General features: G+C 37.0%; 1 protein-coding gene across 3 annotated transcripts; it reads left to right on the forward strand.

Annotated features, from left to right (window-relative positions):
* Positions 1 to 1669: 1669 nt before the first annotated feature.
* On the forward strand, positions 1670 to 25430 carry LOC18430933 (Lactoylglutathione lyase / glyoxalase I family protein). 3 transcript variants are annotated; one of them, XM_020665250.2, is made up of 6 exons: positions 1670 to 1790; positions 2839 to 2943; positions 7516 to 7690; positions 13650 to 13733; positions 13838 to 14041; positions 25036 to 25430. In XM_020665250.2, the coding sequence occupies exons 3-6, from the start codon at positions 7525 to 7527 to the stop codon at positions 25125 to 25127; spliced, it is 546 nt and encodes a 181-aa protein (XP_020520909.1). In that variant the 5' UTR covers positions 1670 to 1790; positions 2839 to 2943; positions 7516 to 7524; the 3' UTR covers positions 25128 to 25430. The 3 variants fall into 3 exon arrangements, with proteins under 3 accessions (XP_020520909.1, XP_088710106.1, XP_011622133.1); XM_088853980.1 differs by lacking the exon at positions 2839 to 2943 and having other exon boundaries at positions 7450 to 7690; XM_011623831.3 differs by lacking the exon at positions 2839 to 2943.

The following is a 25430-nucleotide window of genomic DNA, read 5'->3' on the forward strand; positions in this document are numbered from 1 at the left end:
TTAAAACTCTTGAGGGATGCTCTAGAATCCAAAGATTCTAAAATTAACTAGACTAAAACAAAGTATATGGAACGTAAGTTTAGTAATAGTAGGAGTAGAGACGAGGAAGTAGTTAAGATTGACGGCCCGAAAGTATAAAAAAGACCACACTTTTGATATCTTAGGTCGATAATCTAATAAAATGGAGAGATTGAAGAAGATGTCACACACAAAATTGGGTGGGCGAAGTGGAGATGTACAATTGGAATTTTATGTGATCGTCGCATACCAATGAAATTGAAGAGCATGTTCTATAGGATATGTGTAAGATCAACTTTGTTTTATGGGGCAGAATGTTAGGCTGATAAAAAACAATATACCCATAGAATGAGTGTAACGGAGATGAGAACGTTGAGATGGACAAGTGGTAAGATAAGAAATGATAGAATTCAAAATGAATCTAGTTGAGAGAATTTGGGTGTGGCACCAATAGGTGATAAGATGAGAGAGAGTAGACTTAGGTGGGCTGGCCATGTGTCGCGCTGATCATGTACAATACTTGTTACGACGTATGAGTTAGTTCAAGTAGAAGGACTAAAAAGGGCAAGAAGTAGGGCCAAAAGGATGTAGTTGGAAGTAGTTCGAAAAGATAAGGGATTTATGGCCTCACTAAGGATATGACCTTTAATAAAGAGGAATGGTGGACCATGATTCGTGTAGCTAACCCCAATATATTGATAAAAGGCTATAGTAATGATGATGATGACCAATGTCAATGTAAAAAAATGAATTGGGCTTAGTAGTTCCTAAATTTTCCTCTTTTTGGGCACAAAACTATGTGCAAGGGTGGTCTTGAGCGACCATCGCTAGCATCACCCATCTATATCTTTTTCACAGGGGTGGCAATGGGCTGGGCCTCCCCTAGCCCTCGTCAGCTCTAGTTCCTATTGGGCCCTTGCCCATTGGGTCACTCATGCTCGACCCTTGTCCTATGGGGCAACCCATGCCACACAAAAATGAAAATAAACAAAAGAGAAAAACAAAACAAACTGGATAGACCTTAGCCCAAGCGCGATCCAGCCTTACCCTCAAGATTTGGTTGCATGGTTCTGGCCCAACTATTAGGCCAAGTTTCGTGGCCCTCGCCTTAGTTTTTTAGGGCGGGGTTGGCTAGGCTGGTTTGGACACTTGGCCCGTTGCATAGGGTTGAGAATTTATTGGGTTTGAATCTGAAACACGAATTTGGACCCTGTCCAGATCTGGATCCAAATAATAATTCAAATTGGATATGGGTATCGGTTTATCGGATCTGGATCCGACCTACTTATTGAAATATTATACGTTATATATAGACATTTATTTCATATAATATTTTTGAATTTTTATATTATTTTATAGAAATAAAATAAAATATAAAATAATTTTTTGGATCTGAGTGCGTTTAGATCCAGATCCAGGTCTTATATGTACGTTTAAAACCGAATCCAGATATGAATATTTTGGATCTCACAAGTCCAGATCCATCGAATATTTTTGTGATCCGAATTCAAATCCCAATGGATCTGGATCAGATCCGATCCCTTCTAAGCCCTACCATTGCGACCCTCACTTTTTCCGGACGACAAAAACCTGGGTTTCGATTTAGTGGCTGGAATGGTTTATTATCTATCGCAGCTCGAAATCATCATTCAACATAAGCACTGTCTATATAAGAGCAAGGCTGAGGGAGAGAGTGCCCTGTTTTCTTTCATTTGAATATGGCGTCTGCGTTTTGGGCTGCTTCTCCTCAACTTCTATCTCCACCAAGCTCCGTATGCTCTCTCTTTCTCTCTAGAACTTCTACCTCCACCTAAGTCTCTCTCTCGCACACACGCACCCACAATTTCATTGTTTTCCAAAACTATATTGTTGCAGAGAAGAAATCCCAAAATTCATGAAATTCAGCGACCATGGAGAAGGCCCAACCATTATTTATTAATCATTCATAGAGAAAAGTACTAGTATTCCGAGAAAAACAGGAACCAAAATGAAATGAGACCCATATGTTGTCTGAGTTACTGCTTAATTATGATTTTCCTCTTTATTTGTTTCGACTGATTTGTGTGATTTTATATCTCATGTGCAATTAACAATTGGATTTCTCTCTATGGTTCTTGAAAGTTTCTTCTATCATCGTTCAGTCACTTTTAGTTGTCTGTTTTTATGCTGCTATTAAAGTGTTCTGATGGATATTTTTGATTTCTAAATGCGTTTTTCCATGTTTTCCACCTTGGATAACTGAAGGATGTATGTTGCCAACAATAGGAACCCACTTCCATGTTGCATCTTCATTTGAATTATGCTTCTAAACTTGATCTGCCCTGAATATGTTCACAGTTTCCTGTTGCTCCAAATAGTGATGCTTTCCTGTAAGGGAAAAAGGGACCTATATAAATCTATAATCATTTAAACACAGTAAACATAGAGAATTAAGTGACAGAAAGGAGAAAGGACCAGAATCATGCCACATACTTCTCCTTTTTAATGTTTGTATTATTCACTTCAAACTAGTGCCTTCGGACATCTATAAATGATTTAGAGACAGGTCCACAGTTGCCATAGAGTACATATCAAAAGCAACACGGAAAACTAGGCCCATTCTGTGTATGTTTACATAATTCTACACTTTCTCCCCATGTCGCTGCGTGGATGTTGTACATGCCCAACATGCTACAAGTAGCCAAAAGTCATCGTCTTTCAACAAATTTTGTTAAGGCATCTGCCAATTGATCTTCATTGTGAATGAGAAGTAAAAATCACTTTGGCAGTCACTTTCTCATATGAGTAGAGTGGCCATTAACATCTATATGTTTGGTGCAGTTGTGAACACTTGATTAGTGGCATTTTGGATGACAACTTGATTGCATATCCTTATGAAGCCGTGCACCACCGTATAATCTCACAAGTGGAGGATGCCATTGTCTGGTATTCTATCTCTACTCCAGAATGAGCCCAGTAATCTATTTCTTGCTCTTCCAAGTGACTATGTTGCCCCTAACAATGTATAGTACCCTATAGCAGATCTATGATACATTGGGCCACTAGCCTAATCTATATTTGTGTATGCAATTATCTCAAGATTAGAATGCCTGTGAAATAAAAGACCATGTGGAGGTCTTTTTCCTCCCAAAATTCTCAATTAGTTGTCAAATTACGAAAATAACTTCGATAGTTGACCTCCCTAGAAAAAAACTGAACTAGTTTTCTCATATACTCTTTCACGCCTTAGTCATTGCTCAACCACTCTCCTGCAATTTTGTAGTGTGGCTCATGAATTTGATCCCTCAATAGTTCGTAAAATTTTGTAACTCTTCTTTATTTTTATAAATAGGTACCACAACACCTTTTCTCCATTTCCCTAACATTTTCTTTATTCTAAACACCTTGTTGAATAGCTTGGTAAGCCACCATATGTCAATCTCCTCATGCACTTCCAAACTGCAATTAAGATATCATCTGGTCTTAAAGCCTTTCCTATCTTCATCTTTCTCAAAGCTTCTCTCATTTTAGATATCTTAATCCTGCAAATGTAACTATGAGTTCCGCCCTCATTTATGCCAAAGGTTCCTCCTAAACATTGTGTTTACATAGTGTTCGTCATTTAACAATATTTGAAATAGATTTTCACCTTTTGTTGACCTCATCATCTTTCACCAGGATCCTCTGATCCTCACCTTTAATAGATCTAATATAATCTAGATCCCTACACTTCCTCTCTCTCATTTTTGCTAGTTTGAAGGCATCTTTTTCCCCTTCTCTCTTCCCCAGTTTATTTAGCCTTACTCTCTATTTTCTTAGCATTTTTATATTCTTTTAAGTTTTGATCATTTCTATTACATTGCCAAGCTTTATAATGTGATCGTTTTTCACTAATAGCTTGTTGAACCTTCTCAGTGCACCACCAAGGTTCCTTACTGAAACTTCTTTTCCCACTAGTTTCTTTTAAAACTTCTTTTGCCACTTTCTTAATATAGTCAACCACCTTATTGCACAAAGCATTAACTTCATGCTCAGAATTCCATGTTCCTTCTTTTACCAATTTATCCTTAAATAAGTACATATTCTCTTTTTTAAATTCCACCACCTAGTTTCGGGCACCTATTAATTTCAATCTTTCTCTTCCATTTCTTTGGGCAAGCATCCATAACCACGAGCCTATGTCGTGTGGTCAAATTCTCTCTTGGGATAACCTTTCAGGTTTTAAATGATGGTCAATCTACCTTCTTGACTGGAAAGAAGTGCATGTATGCATACATGTATGTGTGTGTGTATAGCCGTGTCACTGAATCCTACTTTTTGGGCCACAAAGAATCTGACACCCCAAACCTGTGTCCTACATTGACACATATACCCGTATCCATGCAACATAGGTTCACATATAGAACAGGCAAAAAATGGCTCCACAAGAGAGGTAGAATTTAACTTCACCTCAAGGATAGATACGTTGTGCTCCTCCTCAGTAGAGATACTGGACCTGAGAAAAGTAAGGGGCATGTTCGAGAAAAGTAACATTTGGTTATACATAATGTCAGTTTTTCTGTGTATCAAGAACTTGAACCAATTATGAGTAGAGAGTAGCCTAAGAAAGTACATTTGACAACATGAAGTTCAAGTTCATCTCATGAAATCTTTTGAAGATCGACGAAGCAGGAGCTTCCATAAACTTGAAGATGGGTGACACTAAGAGGATAACCAGTCAATATCTTTAAGGAGAAACAAAATTAAGAGTACAATAAGGCAACCTGTGAATTAGGTAGGTATCAACAGATACAAGATACCATTGTTGAAAAGAACAACCCACCTAGCGCTTAGGTGGCCTCCCTGCCATGCATATGCCTAGGGGGGACTTCCTTGTCCTCCATATCCCTGATCGGGTGCCCAAATTGGCATGCCTAAGTGACACCTCGCACCTTGAGGAACCTGCCTCAGGCTTCGTTGTTTGAGGATGGAAATTGCCCTTGGGCAAGACGAATTTACTTCTTTTTACCCCCCAAAAAACAGACTTTTTTTTTGGGTTTTGTTTTTTTTGCTTTTTTTTTTGGTCGGGAGGGGGGGGGGTTATTCTAACCCTCCAAAACTTGATTTAGTGTTTTTAGACCATAAAAAAAAAAAAAAACAACTACTAAACTACAAGAGGATTGGAGGGAGGGGTATTCTAATCCTGCCAAAGTTATGTTTTGGGAGCCTTCAAACTGATGCGCTTGTCTAGCGCCTAGACCGTGAGAACCCCCTGGTTGCCTAGGTCTCACCGCCTGGGCATGATCTAGCATTTTGTTTTTCTAAACCCTGCAACATGAAGCCGGTAGGACTTGGGTACAGATGCACGAACTATATGAGAACGAGTCTCCTCAAGCAAATGTATGTTCTTCCGTTCTACAACCTTATTCTTTTGAGGAGCTGCATTACAGGATATTTTATACTGTTTGCTTGAAAATAGAATGATCTGCCCTTATTTACAAATGTCACATACGATTATCAGACCTAAAAAATTGAATTTGGGCATCAAACTGTGTAACAAGATTCTTATGCAACCCAGTAAATACATTAAATGCCCCATCCTTATTTTTTATAAGATAAATCAACATATAACGACTGCAATCTTTGATAAAGGAGATAAAATACTTGTATCCTGAATGACAAATAATGGAGTCTGGGCTCCAAACTTCTGAATGTTTTAATTGAAAGGGTTGATTATATGGGACCTTATTGTTGGGAAACAGAAACTGACTTGGCTTAGTTATTTGAAAGACTTGGCACACACCAAAGTGAGACTCTGCGCACTTAAATTAACTAAACCACTGACTCAAGACCTTCCCTGAGCAGTGACCCCTGTGTGAATGCCATAACTTCCCCTCTTGCTCAACATGTTCTCCAGACAGGGCTGTAGAAGCTTTAACTAACATGTACAGTGGACCATTATCATGTTCCTCACCAATCATCTTCACGGTCTTCATGTCTTGGAAGCCACAATAAGTACAAAAAAAATGTGTTGTGGTTGCGACTTTTAGTAATTGCTGTTCACAGACAGGAGACTAGAAAGAGAGAGCGTGCAAAACTTCGACAAGAGGAAGAGAAGGATTGGGCTCTAAGGTGCAGAGAGATCAAGAAAATTTGGGTTTTAGAGAAAGAAGTTGTATAGTGGATCTTTGGACACACAGGAGGCTGTGCAGTGTTAGCTGAAAGAGGGAGAGAAGTGTGGGTTTTTTGGCATGGAGACTGCTGGATTACAAGGCATAGAGAGAGGAGGGGTGTGGTGTGACGTTTTAGAGAGAGAGAGAGAGAGAGAGAGAGAGAGAGAGAGAGAGCACTTTTGTTGCTGGAGGTGAAGTTTGGCCAGAAGTCGGGACATCTGGACCAGCGGGTACATGAGCGGCTCTTGCAAGATCTTGCTGGTTTCACTGAGTTGGGCTCGTGTTGACAGTATATTCCATTCCACAGATCAGACAAGAACTCCAATTTGTTGAGGCTTTGAGTGACGGAGGAAGAGGCTTAGGTTTCAAATCAGCTCAAATATTGTGCTTTGAGATTTTGAGGTCAAATTGCATATCAACAGTAGTTGAGTTTGTAAAAATAAAATGCAGGCAATTTGGTAAAATAGAGGGTATTATGGGATTATAAACATAAGCCAATGGAAAATGGGGGATGTTACCCATAGGAAAACCGTTATGTAACACAAACAAATGTGTGGGAATATATTGGATGGCCCCAAAAGACCGAAACGCAGTAATTGTCCATCCCAAAACGGCTACTCTTGATAGGGTGAGGAACCCAAAAGAGCTCCAAATTAGTCTCCCATATCAAAATCAGTTGCCATTAGAAAATATTTAGTTTGGAGCTCCAAAATGCTCCCCCGCTATCCCAAATCTATCACAGACTCTGTCCACTTGAATAGATTGTGGATTGGGAGGATTCAGAGCTATTTTTAGAGATCTTATTTGGGGGAGACTAATTTGGAGGCTTTCTAGAGCTTTTTGGATCCTTACCTTACCAAAAAGGGTAGAATTTGGGGAATTGACTATTACCACTGTTTAGTCCATTGAGACCATCAAATACATCGGTATATTATATTACAATCCAAATGGATCAATTTGTATTTAAGAGTATCAAGAGAATGAAAATGAACTTATCTATGGAAGCACTAATATCACATGATAACTCATTGATGTAGATGTCATATACTTGGAGCCCAATAATAACTTGCATAGCAGTTTGCTGAGAATATTTTTCCCTGATTTGAGAATCTTGAATGTGTTTGTTACATACTATTGTAACTTATACTCTATGGTGTCTTTAGTGTTTATCATTTATCCATGCGGATGTCTTAGTGTTTTATTCTCTAGCATAAATTTCTTTAATTCTATTAGTTTCAAAATGAGACTACATTTTCCAGGACAGGTCAGTGATATTTTTAGTTTGTATTATATTTCTCAGTTTTGAGGATTACTTTCAAGATGTTTTGCTTGTTCCTTTGGCAAATGATATGGGTTGTTTGGCCAGTTGAATCGGATGAGCTTCAGCCCTAATTTAAGGAATGCCATGTTCTTTGAGAAGAATAACTTAGTTAGGAGGGGTGATGGAACCAAACGTAAATGGCATGCACTCATCAAATCTCAGTTGTCTGTTGAGGGGGATCTTCTTCTAAAGGAACTTGATGGTCATCATGACAAAAAAGGTTAGTACTTTGCATTTTATAGTGGAGTATCCTGAAATATTATCCACAAAGATCTACTTGGGTAGATTCAACTCGCAAGTACTCAATTGCAAATGGGTAAGAAACTAGAATATCTGTTAATAATTTATTAACTTAGTTATAAGGTAGAGATGTATTTGCTATAAAAACTTCAAAAGTTGAGTGGTCCCTTTTTGCAGAAAGCCTTATATGCATGTGTGGTTTAGAATTTATTTATTTATTATTGCTTCTTAGTTGGTCATCAATTGTGAATGATGGTTATTTTAGTTATTTTCATATTGCATCAATACTCATGTTATCATTTTCTATGGAGTCTGCATTGAGCTTATACCTCTTTGTGTTAGTTATGAACGACTTAACTAGGCATTCAACATGAGGTGCCGTGGTATATGTTGTTTGCAGACGGCATAGTTTTGATTGATGAGACTTGAAACAACGTCAACATATAGTCAGAATTTTGGAGGGATGCTCTAGATCTAACGGTTTTAAAATTAATCGGACTAAGACAAAGTATATGAAATGCAGTTTAGTAATAATAGGAGTAGAGACGAGGAAGCAGTTATGATTGACAGCCAAGAGATACCAAAAAGAGCGCACTTTTGATATCTTGGGTCTATAAGGAGCGATTGAGGAAGATGACAAATATAGAATTAGAGCTGAGTGGGTGAAGTGGAGATGTGCAACTAGAGTTTTATGTGATCACCGCATGCCAATGAACCTGAAAGCAAGTTCTATAGGACAACTGTGAGACCAACTTTTCTTTATGGGGCGGATGGTTGGGCGGTCAAGAAACAATATACCCATAGAATGAGTGTAGCTGAGACGAGGATCTTGAGATGGATGAGTGACAATACAAGATGGGATAGAATTCAAAATAAATACATTGGAGAGAATTTAGGTTTGACACCAATAGGTGATAAGATGAAAGAAAGTAGTCTTAGGTGGGCTGGTCATGTGCAGAGCAGACCCTATACAACACTTGTTAGGACGTGCGAGTTAGTTCAAGTGGAAAGTTCAAAAAAGGCAAGGGGTAGGCCCAAAAGGACATGGTTGGAAGTAGTGAGACAAAATATGGGGGCTTATGGCCTCATTGAGGATATGGCCTTTGATAGAACAGAATGACGGATCAGGGTTTGTGTAACCAACCTTAATTAGTTGGCGAAAGGCTGTGATGATGATGATGATTTTCCATGGGGATAAAGGGAAGAATGTGTCTTTCCTATTAGGTGAGTAAATACGTGGTTAGTTGGACATTAATCAAGAAGTTGAGGATGGTATGGTTTTAGGACTTAAGTTATAATGACATGAGTGTCAATGTTTAACACTTGTTGTGCCTGGAAGCACACACTAAAAAGACTGGTGTGTTGGACAATGCACTTTGTGTAATGCTGAGGGATCAACATGTGAACTACTTCTGTGTACTTAATATTTACTGATTAAAATATTCAATTAACAAGAAAACTGAATAAGAATTAGATACAAGTGTGCAGCACTAGTATATCCCCTACCTCTTCTTTTGAGAGTGATACAAGTGTCGAATAGTAGTATATTACCCTAATAAGAAAAACTCAGTCTGCTAAAATTTCCATTTATATACCCCAACTTACCTCTTCTTTTTAGAGTGATTATAATTGAATGAGAACAAGATAGGTACTTACTCTCATGGAGTTTGGTAATAGTAATGCAAGGTAGGGTTTTAGAATAAGCTTGATGGGATTTGTGCATTTATATTCTTCGAAGGACAATAGATGATGAACTCTTATCACCCATAGCAACATCTAAATAGGAGAAAGCATATCAAAGGGATGCTTAAAAAAGAAATTGAGAAAAAAAAAGAACCTGAAAGACCAGTTCAGAGAGAGAGGAGGATGAATATCTCTCAGATCACAAGGAAATGTTTAGGGGATTTCTCCTAAAAATTGAGTATAGAGGCTTGTGCGTATTGCGGATATGTGGGATAGAGGCAATACTTGTCCATACATTACATTAATGTACTTGATGATTGTCAATTCTAGCTTATGAATTTTGCATGGTTTACATAATATATTTATGTCTAATGTTACTTGATGCATATAAGTGTTTGGATCCTCGTTTTGACAATATGTCTTTAAACTATTTTTTAGCAAGATTAAATAGATATTGGCAGCAAGTTTTGTACGAGTTCTACAGCCACAATGCATGCTTTTGTCTAGAGTTCCATTTCTGCAACTTGTAACTAATGTATCATAATCATTTCATATCAAACACTAACAACAGTGAACCATCAACTTGGAGTAAATTACATATGCTCTAAAATCAACGAGTGTGTTAGGGTCTTCAAGTGAGTTTCAGTTTGGCTATTCGTGTCTTCAAGAATTTCAGCATTCTTAGGAATTTTTTTGATCTATATATGCCTCTCAAGTGGATCACTTTAGATCCTTGTGTCATTTCACATACACTTCATCTGCATGCGTGAAACTCCAAATCCATTTTGCCTTTGGGGATCATGTTCACAACCTTGAAAAATTGTTATCCTTTATTTCTTTATTACATCTTTTCAATTGATTTGAATATCATCATTTCTCTTCAATCTGAGATGTTTGACTCCAATTTGTGAATTATTCACTTTGCATATGCCACACATGGAGAAAATAACAGTTCATAGATTCTTGCTCTTGAGGAAGGGGTGCCATTCTTACTATTTGGTACCGGGAATCATTATCCCAAGTTTATCTATTCGGTGAAAATCAACACGTGTATAATAGACTATTTGTTTGAAACTTCCAAACATCCATTGGGCATGATGTACAGATTGTTATAAGTTCTCTGAAACTATCCCTCGTTGTGAACTTATTATTCATTGATGTTGCCAAATACAGGGAAAAAGAAAAAGAAAAATAAAGATGACGAAAATTTGCATGGTAGTATAATCTTGATCGCAGATAGGCAATTAAATTATGAAGGTTGATAATGATATATTTCAATTATCAGTTACTAATAAGGGTGTTTGATAGGCATGGACCTGAATTGACTATTGGTTTATTTTTTTACTCATCTATAACATGATTTTTGTCTTGGTGAAGGATGAAGAGGTCAACGAAAGGTGGAGAGTTTATTTCCAAAAATTATTAAATGACATACACAAGGGGAACGTAGCGGTAGAAGGAGCCGTTGGCATAAATGAGGGTGGAGGCCATAGATACATGTGTAGAATTAGGATATCGGAAGTAAAAGAAGCTTTGAAGATGATGAAGATGGGAAAGACTTTAGGACGAAATGGTATTCCGATAGAGATTTGGAAGTTCATGGGGGAGATTGGCATTGACTGGCTGACCAAGTTGTACAAGGTATCGAGAATAAAGAAAATATCAGACGAATGGAGAAAAAGTATTGTGGTACCTGTTTACAAGAACAAATGAGACATGCATAATTGTGTGAACTATTGAGGGATCAAACTTATGAGCCACACTACGAAGCTGTGGGAGAGAGTAATTGAGCAACAACTAAGGATGAAACGAGTGCATAAAAAAATCAATTCGGTTTTACACTAGGGAGGTCAACAATCGAGGCTATTTTCCTACTTAGGCAACTGATTGAGAAATTCAAAGCGAAGAGAAATGACCTCCACATGGTCTTTATTGATTTAGAGAAAGCTTATGATAGAGTGCCTCAAGATTTGATTTGGTGGGTGTTGAAAAAGAAAGGAGTCTTTAGACATTACATTGACTTGGTGAGAGATATATATAAAAAAATGAGGGAGCGCTAACCAGTGTACGAACAACTTGTGGAGAGACGAGTTAGTTTTCAGTAACAATAGGTCTATATCAAGGGTCAGCATTGAGCCCATATCTCTTTGTCTTTGTGGACCACCTAACTAGGCACCTACAAGATGAGGTACCATGGTGCATATTGTTCGCAAATGATATAGTTTTGATCAATGAGACATGGAACGACGTCAACACAAAGTTAGAACTTTGGAAGGAAGCTCTAGAATCTGAAGGCTTTAAAATTAGCCTGACTAAGACAGAGTATATGAAATGCAAGTTTAGTAATAATAGGAGTAGAGATGAGAAAATAATTAAGATTGACGGCCAAGAAATACCAAAAAGAGCCCACTTTCAATATCTGGGATTGATAATCCAAGAAAATGGAGAGATCGAGGAAGATGCTGCACATAGAATTAGAGCTGGGTGGGCGAAGTAGAGGTTTGCAACTGGTGTTTTATGTGATTGCCGCATACCAATGAAGCTAAAAGGCAAGTTCTATAAGATAACTGTGAGACTATCTTTGCTTTACAAGGTGGAATGTTGGGTGGTCAAGAAACAACATACTCATAGAATGAGTGTACCTGAGATGAGGATGGTTAGATGGATGAGTGGTAAGACAAGAAGGGTAGAATTCGAAATGAAGACATTCGGGAGAATTTAGGTGTGGCACCAATTGGTGATAAAATGAGAGAGAGTAGACTTAGATGGGTTGATGTGTGGTGTAAACCCAATACAACACCTATTAGGAGGTGCGAGTTAGTTCAAGTGGAAGGCTCAAAATGGGTAAGGGATACGACCAAAAGGACATGGTTGGAAGTAATGAGAAAATATATGTGGACCTATGGCCTCACTGAGGGTATAGCCCTTAATAGAGCAGAATGGTGGACTAGGATTAGTGTAGCGAACCCCAATTAGTTAAGAAAAGGTTTTGATGATGATGATGATGATCTATAAAATGATTTTTTGTTTTTTTGCTTTATTTTTTATTTTTAACGGTAGAAGAAGGGTGAGGACCTTAAACTTTCCCTTTACCCATCTCAAGCCCGGGTCAAGGAGGTGGGTTGTGTTAGGTAGGAAGCCAGCTAAATTTTTGCCATATCTTATCATGAATCCTGAACCTATATTATTGGTCTTATTAACCCTTAATAGAGAAGAATGGAGGGACAAGATTCATGTAGCCGACCCTAATTAATTGGAATAAGGCTTGGATGATGATGATGAGGATCTTTAGTTTTCTTTTTTTTTAATTTAAGAGAAGAAGTATTCAAGACCTTTTGACCTTTGGATTAGTGGAGACTTAACCCATGCTTTCTTTCAAAAGTCGAGAGCCTATCTGTTAAATGTACATGGCATTCTTTTTGCTTTGTAAATTTTCATAGCCTGTATCATCTCTAAGGTTGGAAACTGTACCTGCTCATCGGTTGTATACTAATAATGCTGATATGATTAAAATTTCCAATTGTGGTTCATCTTGGTGTTTACAAAGCTATGTTCCATTATTTTCCCTAATGGTATCCATATGCTCTAGGCTGGCTGATACTTTTTTTATTGATAGTTAAACTAATTAACTGATTTTTGAATAGGATAACAGTCTATCTTTCCCTTCATTTTGATGTCTTATTTATTTGTACAATATATCGGTAGAAACCATGGTCTGTTGGGAAAAAGAGTTTTTCTTTTTGAATGATTGGGCACTGATTTAATTCTTAGTCAGTTTTACATCTCTAACTTGTAATTCTTTGGTACTTAACACTGTAATAAAACTTATGGATGCGCAAACTAGGTACCAGTTTGGACATACCAATTATTCATAAGTACATCCATTCTTAGGTCCCCTCTTTCATGAATAAGTAAGTAGTCTTTGGTGCTATCCAACTATTCCTCCTCTTGAGAAATGGCGAAAAACATTCCCTCTTCTTATTATAGAAATCTGTTTTCCCTAATTCATGAATAACTCCATTACTGAATATCGTTACCGAGCATCTGAACTGGCCCAAGCCTTTTTGTAAATTACTAGTTTTGTACGTTACTGCTTGTTTTCTACAGATATAACTATCATTTAGAAATTAGGAACTCCTTTCCTTTTTTTATGATCTACTGGCACTTGTGATATATTTTGGATTGAGGATTTGTAAATTCAATTTGTGTGTACCTTTCTTTTCATGTGTGTGATGTTCTTAGAATTATTTGTGCAGATATTGGTGTTGTGGGCATTCATCATGTTGGTTTGCTCTGCCAAAACCTTGAAAGTTCCCTTGACTTTTACAAAAATCTCTTAGGTATATCTTCTGAGACACAGAACTTGAATATTCTAACCCTATATTTCTCTCTCTCTCTCTCTCTATATATATATATATTAATTTTGATCAAACTCTAAGTGCAGGTTTAGAAATCAATGAGGCAAGACCAAATGATAAGCTCCCTTACAGGGGTGCTTGGTTGTGGGTGGGCTCCGAGATGATTCACTTAATGGAGCTTCCAAATCCAGACCCCATAACTGGGAGACCTGAACATGGGGGTCGTGATCGTCATGCTTGCATTGCAATTCGAAGTGTATCGACACTGAAGGCCATTTTTGATCGTGCTGGTAATTCTTTCTTTCTTGTTTGCAAGTCTGATCTCTGTCTTCATACATTTCCTTTTTTGCTTGTACCTTCTGCTATAAAATATGACTTCCTAAGCTTCGTTTTATAATTTAGTTTATGCAATGTTTTGGTGGCTGGTTAGTTTGTACTGTGTAGACAATGCCAAAGAAACTTTGCATTGATTCCAAGAAGGTGTGCAGAATGGCTAAAATGCACTTCTATAAGATCAGAAATAAAAAAGGGCTATTGTGAGCAAGACAGTTTTGAAAGAATTGCTTTTGTGTCCATTATAAGAAAATCTCATTTCTGTATCTGAGCATTATAAAGGATGTGGCTCATTTCAAGACATTTAATATGGAAGGATCTGAGTGAGGATGATATTCTTTTAGTGCAGTTTCTTACATTGAGGGTCCTCCCATAGCTATGACAAAGAGTGGCTGTCTCAATGATCCTGCGAATCCCGGGTATTCTAAGAGTTTGCAGTAAAGTTTCATTTCAAATCCCAAATGAGCTGCAATAGGTCCAGATGATTTTAATGCACAAAATTCTTAAGATGCTAGAGTTGAATTGACACTGCTGTTCGAGTGAAAGTTTGCTGCAAATATGCCATCATGGCAGGGCCTCTCTATGCATTTGGGATTGGTCCATGTGAAACCCTACACCCTATGCGTTTGTTGGATATGGGATACTAGGAGATGATCCCAATATATACTTATATCTCAGGTAAACTACATAACCAGGCATCAGTTGCTTGTTTCTAGCCAGGTGCCTCTCTACTTTTGCTAGCCAGAAGGATAAATTAATCAGAGGAGGTTCGTATAAATGATTTTACTCGGATCATTCACCACATACAGGAACTTCATTGACATGCTTCGTAATTAAGCCAATCCAGAGGAGGATCATGTAAATGGTTTTTAGCTAGATGACTCACCTTGTAGAAATACTTTTGTGCATTATTTGAAACAATAACCAGTACTTCACTGCATAGTGTTTGTCAACTTGTTCGGACACCTGATAGTCATGGGCATTGCCTGAGTGAACACTGGGCAACGTGTCAGAAGACCTCATGTCCTGTGATTTGGTTGGACTCCTTATACTTCGATTGAACTTAACATTAATTGATTTAGACCATGACCAAGGGGGATTCATTATTTTGAAAGTTTACGCCACTGCCACTTGATTTGAATGTAGACTTCCAACGTTTTGTCCAAAATTGAGCCTCAACAAGTACAATAGAAACCAGCCTGGTGGAAAAGCAACATACACCCAGGTTGATATCTTAAAAGAAGGTAAATGGGTTGCTCAATGATGTAAAGGGCTTTGATCAGATTGGGTTCTCACATTTACAATGAGGGCAACAAAATTGCTGATATCCTCTAGCATTTAGGCTGTTTGTAATACCTTGCAGATTTGTCACAGTCCCCCTGTTTTCCCTCCTAGGCTCATGGATAAAGGCTTAAATTCCATCAATTTCAGATTTGAGTAAATTTTATGTAAAAAAATTAAGAGAACCTGACTGTAATAGGAAGGGACCTGGTTTTCTCTTTTTATATGCAACCTTGCCTGTGCATTATTTTTTACATGCCCATGTAGTGAAGCCTTTTGATACGCACCTCATTGCAATGCACCTTTTCTCTAATACTGATGCAGAGGCCCCAACAAAACCCGGGACCCTAGGCTTCATATCTGTCGGGCACAATTTGACATAGGTAGGAGTTCTCCATTCCTAAGAATCCTAATGGGAGGATTCTTGAGATTGAGATACATGGACAGTGAAATTCAACACGTCTAGATGGTTCTAACGGTGTGTCTGATTTTCCTCTTTAAAAGAATCATGTAATGGAATATTATGTTTGGAACTTATAATTAATTTTAATATTAGATTTCTATTTAAGCACTAAACTTAGAGAGGGGGTAAGCGTCTCAACTCTAGTTCATAAATTCTATTGTCTCCTACTTATACAACAATTAAATACTTGTGAGGTTGCGACTACAACTTTTTCAGTTTCATGGATTCTCCATTGGTTCTTGCATGAGTATTATGGACAACATATTTTGGAAATTAGAAATAAGTGTAAATTATTAAAATTATTATGGTTGGCCATTTAATAATTCATTGATCATAAAATAGGTAAGGGCATTTTCATTATTAGAAAGTGTATTGTTGATATTTTCACTAAAAGTGAGTAATTATGTAGTGAAGTTCTAAGTTCTTTATTCTAAATGCCTTTGCGTTTTAGTGAATATTTCAAATATGCCGTCTTGAAATTAAAAATATACCCTTTATCTTTTAGTGCAATATCAACACTACCCTTTCCAATGAGAAACGTACCTTTAATCATTTTATAGCAATGGTATAAAACTAAAGTAATTTTGTTTTACCATAGCCTTGTAATATTTCCTCATTAATACAAGTTAACTTTCTCTCGAAAAAAAAAAAAAACTAAAGTAATTTTGGCATTTCACACCCTTTTCTATAGCCTTGTAACATTTCACACCCTTTTTTGCCGAGTCCCCGTGTGTGGGTGACTTCGGTTCACCACCATAGCCTTGTAATATTTCCTCATTAATACAAGTTAACTTTCTCTCAAAGAAAAAATAAAACTAAAGTAATTTTGGCATTTGACCGCCTTTTCTATATATAACCTGCAGGATTTCATGGGGTGTTAACATTAGAAAAGCCCATATATACATGTATGTATGTTTGTATGTATATATATAATATTCAGGGTGTGGTTTGCATACGGTTGGGGCCCTAAACAATTAAAGTAAAGCACACCTTCAGATAGTGTCGAAAGAAGTTGTTTAAGTACTGGAAATCTTTGTGATGGCTTGAAAATTTATTTTCATCTCTAATTATAAAATTTAAAGCTTCAAAAATAGTGTAGATCAAGCAGATCTATGAACACTTGAAAATCTTAAAAATTGATGGTCCAAAAAATGCATTACAAGATGTGCTATTTCTAAAACTTGATATCCATTTTTTCTTATGTTCGTAGTTACATCTTGAAGTCGAGATGATCGATTTGAGGATTTTTGAGCATCGAAACAATCTAGTCTAGTATGTTTTTGATGTGTGCCTTAATTTGATTGTTTAGGGCATCATCCCTAAATAAACTTTTGCTACACACACACACACACACACACACACATATATGTATATATTCGGAACCTGACTGTAATAGGAAGGGACCCGGTTTTCTCTTTCCATATGCAACCTTGCCTATGCATTCCTTTTTACATCCTATGTAAAGCATTTTGATGAACACCTCATTGCAATGCACCTTTTTAAATACTAATACAAAGGCCCCAAAAAGAGCCGGGCTTAGAACCAAAAAATTGTTGCATGGATTCTTCACCAAAAGCTCCGTATCAATGTCGGGCACAATTGACAATTAGGGTATGGTTTGGACATGGCTGAATCCTCCATTCCAAAGAATCTTAAGGGGTGGATACTTGAGACACATGGACTGTGGAATCCAATACATCTCAAGATGTGTTAGATTATCCTCTTAAAAAAATCATGTAATAGAATATTACATTTTAACTTATAATTATTTGTAATTTGAGTTTTCTATTTAATGCTAATCATGGAGACGAGATGAGCATCTCAACTCTTGTTCATAAATTCTAGTATCTCCTACCCATACTACAATCAAATACTTATAAGGTCGTGATTATAACTTTGCTGGTTTCTTGGATTCTCCATTGGTTTTTCTATGAATATTATGCACAACATATTCTGGCCTTTTTTGTTCAATACAACACCCATGTTGCAACTACTATAATTTTATTTCTCAATGAAACCTGCTCCTCAGCAAAACTCCATGGATGTAGGATTAAACTCCATATATTGAAGGTTTGAGTAAAAATTATGTAAACAAACCGGACTTTAATAGGAAGGGACTTGATTCTCTCTTTTCATATGTGGCCTTGCCTATGCATTCCTTTTTAGATCCCACTGTAATGAAGCCTTTTGATCGACACCTCATTGTGATGCACATTTTTCAATACTAATACAGATGCCCCAATGAAAGCCAGACTTAGTATAAAAAAAAAAAATGTTGCCTGGATTCTTCACCCTAGGTTCCATATCTGTGTTGGTTACAATTAGACTCATGTAGGGTTTGGGATGGACATGGCTGAATTCTCCATTCCAAAGAATCCTAAAGAGAGTTTCAGAGGATTCTTTGGACACATGGACAGTGGAATCCAATATGTCTGGATTCTTCTCATGATGTGTCAGATTCTCCTCTCAAAAGAATCATGTAATAGAATTACATTTTGAACTTATAATTAATTTAGATATTAAGTTTTCTATTTCAACCCTCAACATAGAAGAGGTAAGCATCTCAACTCTAGTTCATAAGTTTTATTTTACCATAGTCAAATGTTTGTGAGGTGGTGTCTATAGCTTGTTGGTTTCTTGGATTCTCCATTAGTTCTTGTATGAATATTGTGCACAACATATTTTTGCATTTGTTCAATAATACAACCATGTTGCAATTACTACCATTTTGATTAATTAATCAATCCTGCTCGTCATCTTTTTGCTACACACACACACATTATATATATATATATATATATATATATATATATATCTAAAGGGGTTGTCTACAAAGAGACCATTTACCTTTTGTACAAGGAGGTCACAATCATTCTTGTCCCTTAAATTTCAAAATGGGTGGTTGTAAGAGTATCATTGATTAGACACGAAGTTCCAAAAAAACATTCTTGGACTTGGTGACTCACCCCAATCCCTTTAATATAAAATCTAATGAGTGGGAATAGTTGTGACCTCCTTATACAAAAGGTAAATGGTCTCTTTGTAGACATTCCCATATATATATATATATATATATATATATATATATGTATCGAGAGAGAGAGAGAGAGAGAGAGAGAGAGAGAGAGAGAGAGAGAGAGAGAGCAAAACTCCATGGATAAAGGCTTGAACTCCAAAAGTTTCATATTTGAGCGAACATTTCATATTTGAGTAAAAATTCACTAAAGGAACCTCACCATAATAGGAAGGGATCCAGTTTTGTCTTTTCATTTTCAACCTTGTATGTGGTTTCCTTTTTTCACCCCTATGTAGTGAAACCTTTTGATCAACACCTCATTGCAATGCACCTTTTTTAATACTAATATGGAGGCCCCAGCAAGATCGGGGTTTAGAACCAAAAAGATGTTGCATGGATTCTTCACCCTAGGCTCCATATGTATGTTGGGCACAATTAGACACTAGTGGGGTATGTAATGGACATGGCTGGATTCTCCACTCCTGAGAATCCTAAAGAGAGGATTCTTGAGATACATGGACAGTGGAATCAACCATGTCTAGATTATTCTCACGATGTGTCTGATTCTCCTCTTAAAAGAGTCTTATAATAGAATATTACATTTTGAACTTGTAATTAACTTTAGTATTAAGTTTTCTATTTAAACCCTTAACATAGGTAAGCATCTCATCTCTAGTTCATAAATTCTATTATCTCATTACCTATACCACAGTCAAATACTTGTGTGGTCATGACTCTAGCTTTGCTGGTTTCTTGGATTCTCCATTGGTTCTTGTATGAGTGTTATGCACAACATATTCTAGCATTTGTTTTGTTCAGCGCTACATCTATGACACAATTTTGATTTCTCAATCAATTCTGCTCCACATCTCCACACACACTGATGATGCACAAAGTGCATAAAGCAGACAAAGTGATTAGTATCCTCTATGGGAGAAGCAAATTCCTCCTAATTCTCGCATATATTTGGAGGATGTTAACCCTAGGAGGGCTTCCAAGAAGAACAAGAAAAGCAATCATTGTTTGGGATGATTTTCTAGTTATTTTAAGATTATTTTCAGTCATTTTTAATTGCTGAACCAGTTAGGACTTTTTGTTCATTTTATTTATGGAAAATTGTTTCATGTGGCGGGGACCGCATTTCTACATTTGCGGTCCCCAAGTTATAAAGCATCCATCTTAAAGACGGACGCAAATAGGTGGTCCATCTAAAAACAATTGAACTAAAGGTCCAAATGTTTTCTTAATAGAATTATTATTTTTAAGTTTCAAATTTTATTTATTTATTTTATATTCATGATCACCATGTTAGAGATCACATGTCCTAAAAAATTAGGTCCAAAAATCCATCTCAAAAATAGATTTTTAAGAGGTGACTCATTTCTACATGCAGTCATAGAAACCGTGTCCTTTATTTATAGTTAGAGTCATTTATTTTAAAAGTAACTTAAGTTAGGACATATGGGTTAATTTGTTATTTGTATGGACCATTATTGTCTTTTGAACATTAAAAGGAATGTAAATGTGGTAGGTGGGGGCTGCAGGCACATTCATGTGACTCTATTTCAGAAAAAGGAAAAGCCCTAGCTGTTTTAAACCATACCTGGATTAGGGAAGAAACCCTATGTTTCTTCTAATTAAATCTTGTGTATGGCTTGATTTCTTGCTGATTTTTACTGTTTTATTCAAATTTCGTAAACAAATTTGGTATCGGAGCTCAGGCTTTCTTCAACAACAAGGCCATGAAACGACAACTGTTCTAAGTTTTGCTAATTTTGGGCCAAGTTTTGCCAAATTCAGCCTAGATTGTACTGATTTCACCGAGGTTTTGTTGATTCTCTTCGTAGGTTTTATGATTTAGGCAAACCCATGACAACGAGAAGGGACTGTGGGAGGGGGTTTTTCGAAGACCCACTTTGTGACCCTAGATATGAGGCAATTGAAGACCTCAGAAGGCAAGCTTAGCTGCTGGAGCTGTAGTTTGCAAGTATCAACCACGGGCAAGAAGGTAATCTGTAATTCCAAGAAGATCTCAAATATAACCTTTTTCACCATCATGCTCCATGGGTGAAGGTGAGTGATGAGGACAACAATGAAAGGCCTAGATGTGGAAGACACTATTCCACGATTTTCGAGAAGGTGGGTATTCCTGATTTGATGGTAAGCTTCAACCCAAGGAGTTATATAGATTGGCTAAATATTGTAGAAATGGTTTTTTTTTACAATGAGGTTCATGAGAATTAAAAATTAAGAATTATTGCCCCCAAAATTTATACTTGGGAGAAGACTAAAAAGAAATTAAATGAAAAATTCTTACGCGAAAAATTATCTGCAATCCCTTTATCATAGGATTTGTAACCTCTGTTAGGGAGAAAATAGTGTAGACGAGTATATCGATGAATTTTATCAATTTATGGCTTGTAGTGGTGTGGTTGAAAGAAGGGAACAGTCTCTAGCTTGCTATGTTGTTGGGTTGAGAACATCTATACAAGATGTGACGGTTTTATAACGTTAGTGGACCTTAGATTAAGCTTACACCCTAGCAGTTAAGGTTAAAGCTCAATAGAGGCTCCGATCATCAAGGTGGGGCGCAGGCTTGGGTGGTGCAAGTGGTCGTGGAAGTGTTTTAGAGGGAAACATGGAAAATTTGGTTGTTGGACAGTCCTCATTGCCTGTTGATTCGTCCAAGTTGCGGGATAGTTTGGGTGTTGGGAGAAGTTCTAGTCGCTTGAATCACTCAAACAACAACATCATTAAGTCCTCTTAAGTGTTTGGGGGATCGGACACGTCTCATCTTAGTGCCTGAATAGAAAATTTGTGCACCTTGCTAAGGAGTTTCTGGAAATGGACAGGAAGCTATCATTTGATGGAGACCCTGTTCTTGATGGGGAAACTGAGGAAGAAGAGCCTGAACTGATATTTAGCGACCATGAGGAGGCTTTGATGATCCAGCGCAGCATGATTACACCCCAAGTGGTAGATGTGGAACTGGGAAGGGAGTTTCTTCCCAAAATCCTTGATGATTGGTGTGATTTCATGGGTAATTGATTCTTTGATGAGGTTCTTATCTTTGATGATGATTTGGTGGGTGATATTATCTACGAATGACAACAAGATGAAGGCAAGGATGATCAAGGAGATGACTGTGGTAGTAAGTGCGTTGTTTCTTTGATGTCTTGCCTAAATATGGGGTATTATATGAGGTGTGCCCTAAGGATTTGGTAATATTTTCCTATGAGATTTTTGCTAGTAAGTTCAATACAGAATATGCCCATTGAATTGTTGATTATGTGATTCGCAATGTTGGGGTTCAACTTTAGCCATTGTTTTTGTTTTGAGCAATGAACTGTTATATCTAATCACTATGTGCGAGCTGAAGGAAATCTCGGGGGTAATGTAGCATTAATCTTGAACTGCTTTGAAGTTCGTTGTAGAGTATTCTCCGATGTCTTCAGGACCAACTATTTACTACAAGTATGGAAATTCTCAATGGCCCCAAAACGTGGTTTATCCAATGTCTATATGGGATACAGTAACATGACACACCTTGATCTCAAGTCTCGTTAATATGGGAGGTCGGGTGATGGTGTACCTTAAGAAGGGGAGGCATCTAGCAAGCAAATACAACAAGTTGAATGATCGCAATGGAGAACCATTCAAGATTTTGAAGAAGATGGACAACATAGTTACAAGGTCACTTTGCCTTCACATATGGAGACTTCGAACATCTTCTACGTCAATGATTTATCTGAGTATCATGGGCTAGAGATGGATGGAGATGAAGGTTTTAACTCGAGGGTGAGTTCTCCTCAACCTTAGGTGATTGATGATGCACAAAGTGCATCAAGTGGACTTAGTGACCATTATCCTCGATGGGAGCAGCAAATTCCCTGCAATTCTCATGCATATTTGGAGGATGTAGGAGGGCTTCCAAGAAGAATAAGAAGAGCACGCCTTGCTTGCGATGATTTCTTAGTTATTTTAGGGTTGTTGTTAGTCATTTTTAATTATCAGAACAGTTAGGACTTTTTCAGAACAGTTAGGACTTTTTGATAATCTTATTTGTAATTAGTCACTGAGCAAGGGTAAATTTGAAACTGTACAAAAGTATAATGATATTTTGAAAGTTAGTGTTCTAGAACTTTATTTGTAGCATACGCTTGTCCTTTAATGAAAAGTTCAATTTGACCCCTTATAAAGATGACAAACGTACCTTTTGTTTTTTAGTGATATTTACATACACACCCTTACTTGATGAACAAGATACCATAAAAAGTAATTTTTTTACAAAAGAAACAACATAGTTAATAAATCCACCCTTCACAACTCATTCTAATATTAACTTCTGTATTTTGAATTGTTGTGAATTGTAGAATATCCCATACATACATATACATATATATTGACAAACAGATTAACGAGAAAAACATTTCTCAAGAAAAGGTTTTTCTCGTTCTTATGTTTGCCAAAAAATCAGGTATGTTTGTCTCCTATATTAGTTCATGTTCTTGCTCGCTAGAAACCCCATCTTCAAAATAGTTGTCTTATTGATCTCCAAAATCCCTTCCTCATTACTGTGTCTAAAGCTTTGAAGCTCTGGAATTAGGGCTATATTCTTACCTCCCCTTGGGTTCTCCTGGATGGGGTTTAATTTTCAAGCCCTAGTTAGGATTTCGTTCTCCTTTCTGGTTAGTTATGGTGATTAAGTTCGGGGTATCATGTTATCCATGGTATAGGGTTGTGTGTTCTTCTGTAGTTAGGGTTTCAATTTCATTGTACTATATTATGATGTTAGCTCTGATTCTTTTAAGATATTGGAGCTTTGGAGGAGTGAAACGAAATAGCTCTTCCCCCTTCTGCAATTCTTCCCCCAAACTAGATGAATAATAGCTTTAGATCTTCACAATGGTTGTCGTAGTGTCATGGCACATTTTTTCCTCTCTCTACTGGTTCATATTTTTCTCTCTCTGCTGGTTCGAGAGGGGCTTTTTCATCTTGCTACTTGTTCAGAAGAGGGGCTCGACAAAGTGAGGGGCTTGAAAGAGGGGTCAAAGAGGGTGGAAAAATAAAAGGAGGGAAGGGCGCTACCCCTTTAGGTGGAGAGCCATTTTCCAAATATAAGCAATGTAAGAAAGTTTTTTTTCCTCTCCTACTTATCTAAAGTGAATTGCCTTTTTCCATAAAACAAATGTGCAAAAACCTTGTTTTCCAGGAAAATGTTATCTGACATACCATTATCTTGAAAAACAAACAAGCGCTTTTTTAAATTTCCTGAATGACTAATGGAAGGCCCTCTTAGAATAACAAATATCTGAGGCCATATGGTCTGCCGATTTTTGTAGACCTTGTCAACATCTACAGGATTTAATCTGAAATCCTTGAGATTATGAATCTCTACTAATGACATATTTATCTCCCTAGCTATTGCTGTGCTGGAGGTTTGCTACTCTTGTCTGTGCATATTGGTGCTTTTATCCATTTGTGTCTTGCATTTTTCTGATTTTATCAATAGTTCTTACTTTTTTGGCTATTAAAGCACCACGATTAAATAAACATTAGTAAATATTTTAGGTCAAAATGGTTGCTAAGTCTTCTGATATTAAATGGACATTCATGAGGAATTTGATAGTTTGTTTCTACTCTCATATTGGGCCATATGGGACTACTAGAGAGTTTTAGTTATTGTATTTAAACCTTTAGTAACTTATGGCTTGAAGGTAGCTGGTGCAGGGGTATCAGTTTTCTGATCTACCTAACGTAGGCATCAATTGGCTGAGTGTGGCAGTGTGATTGTGAAGTTTCAGATTTCTCCTTTAACCCCCAAAAGAGTAATCATGGATGTTTAATGTTGCTTTATAATTGTGTGATGGCAGTTCTCTATTAAGAATTGATGCTCCTAACTAGCAAACCATGGACGGTATCTGACTAGACAATGCTCGTGTTTATCACAACATTTTCTATTCGATCACTTAATGATATCTGGCATCTGCATTTGTTTAGATCTTAGCATTATGACTGCAATATACTGTTGCGTCATTGTGGCTCTTAAAGAAGGTTTCATATTTTGTCTTGGCCAATTCGTGAAGATTGTTCATTGTATCTTGATTTTGCTTCCTAGGTCATCTCAATGAGAAGTTTGAGATTAGTCTTCACGTAGTGAACCTTTAACAAAATTTTTCATTTTTCTGTAGGTATTCCCTACACCCTAAGCCGCTCCGGAAGACCTGCTATTTTTGCACGTGATCCAGATGGGAATGCACTTGAATTCACTCAAATTGACTGATGCTCACAACTAACACTGGGTATGAGCACATGACAGATGCACAAGAAGAAATATGTAAACTTGAAGGTTAACCAGGAGTGTCTTCTACGTACATAATTATTCATGTAATGCAATGTCACTGAGTTTCAGGATATCTACTCAATGGTTCCATTGAAATATCCAATATATTCCCAATTTGTTTAGGTTTTGACTATTACCTCCACTGCTGCCACGAGCAGCAATTCCACCATTACTACAACTGATACTACTGGTAATACTACTATGTTGATGATAACCTTGAATAAAATAGGGGTAATTTTTGCA

Source organism: Amborella trichopoda, chromosome 12 (assembly GCF_054954075.1).
Source record: "Amborella trichopoda isolate Santa Cruz 75 chromosome 12, AtrichopodaSantaCruz75HAP2 v2.0, whole genome shotgun sequence".
Taxonomy (NCBI): Eukaryota; Viridiplantae; Streptophyta; class Magnoliopsida; order Amborellales; family Amborellaceae; genus Amborella; species Amborella trichopoda.

Bases quoted from the DNA above. Each gene is read 5' to 3' on its own strand.
- LOC18430933 (XM_011623831.3), top strand. From the start codon at position 1,737: ATGGCGTCTGCGTTTTGGGCTGCTTCTCCTCAACTTCTATCTCCACCA. The intron at 7,691-13,649 runs GTTAGTACTTTG...TTATTTGTGCAG, and splicing joins TGGTCATCATGACAAAAAAG to ATATTGGTGTTGTGGGCATT. The intron at 13,734-13,837 runs GTATATCTTCTG...CTCTAAGTGCAG, and splicing joins CTTTTACAAAAATCTCTTAG to GTTTAGAAATCAATGAGGCA.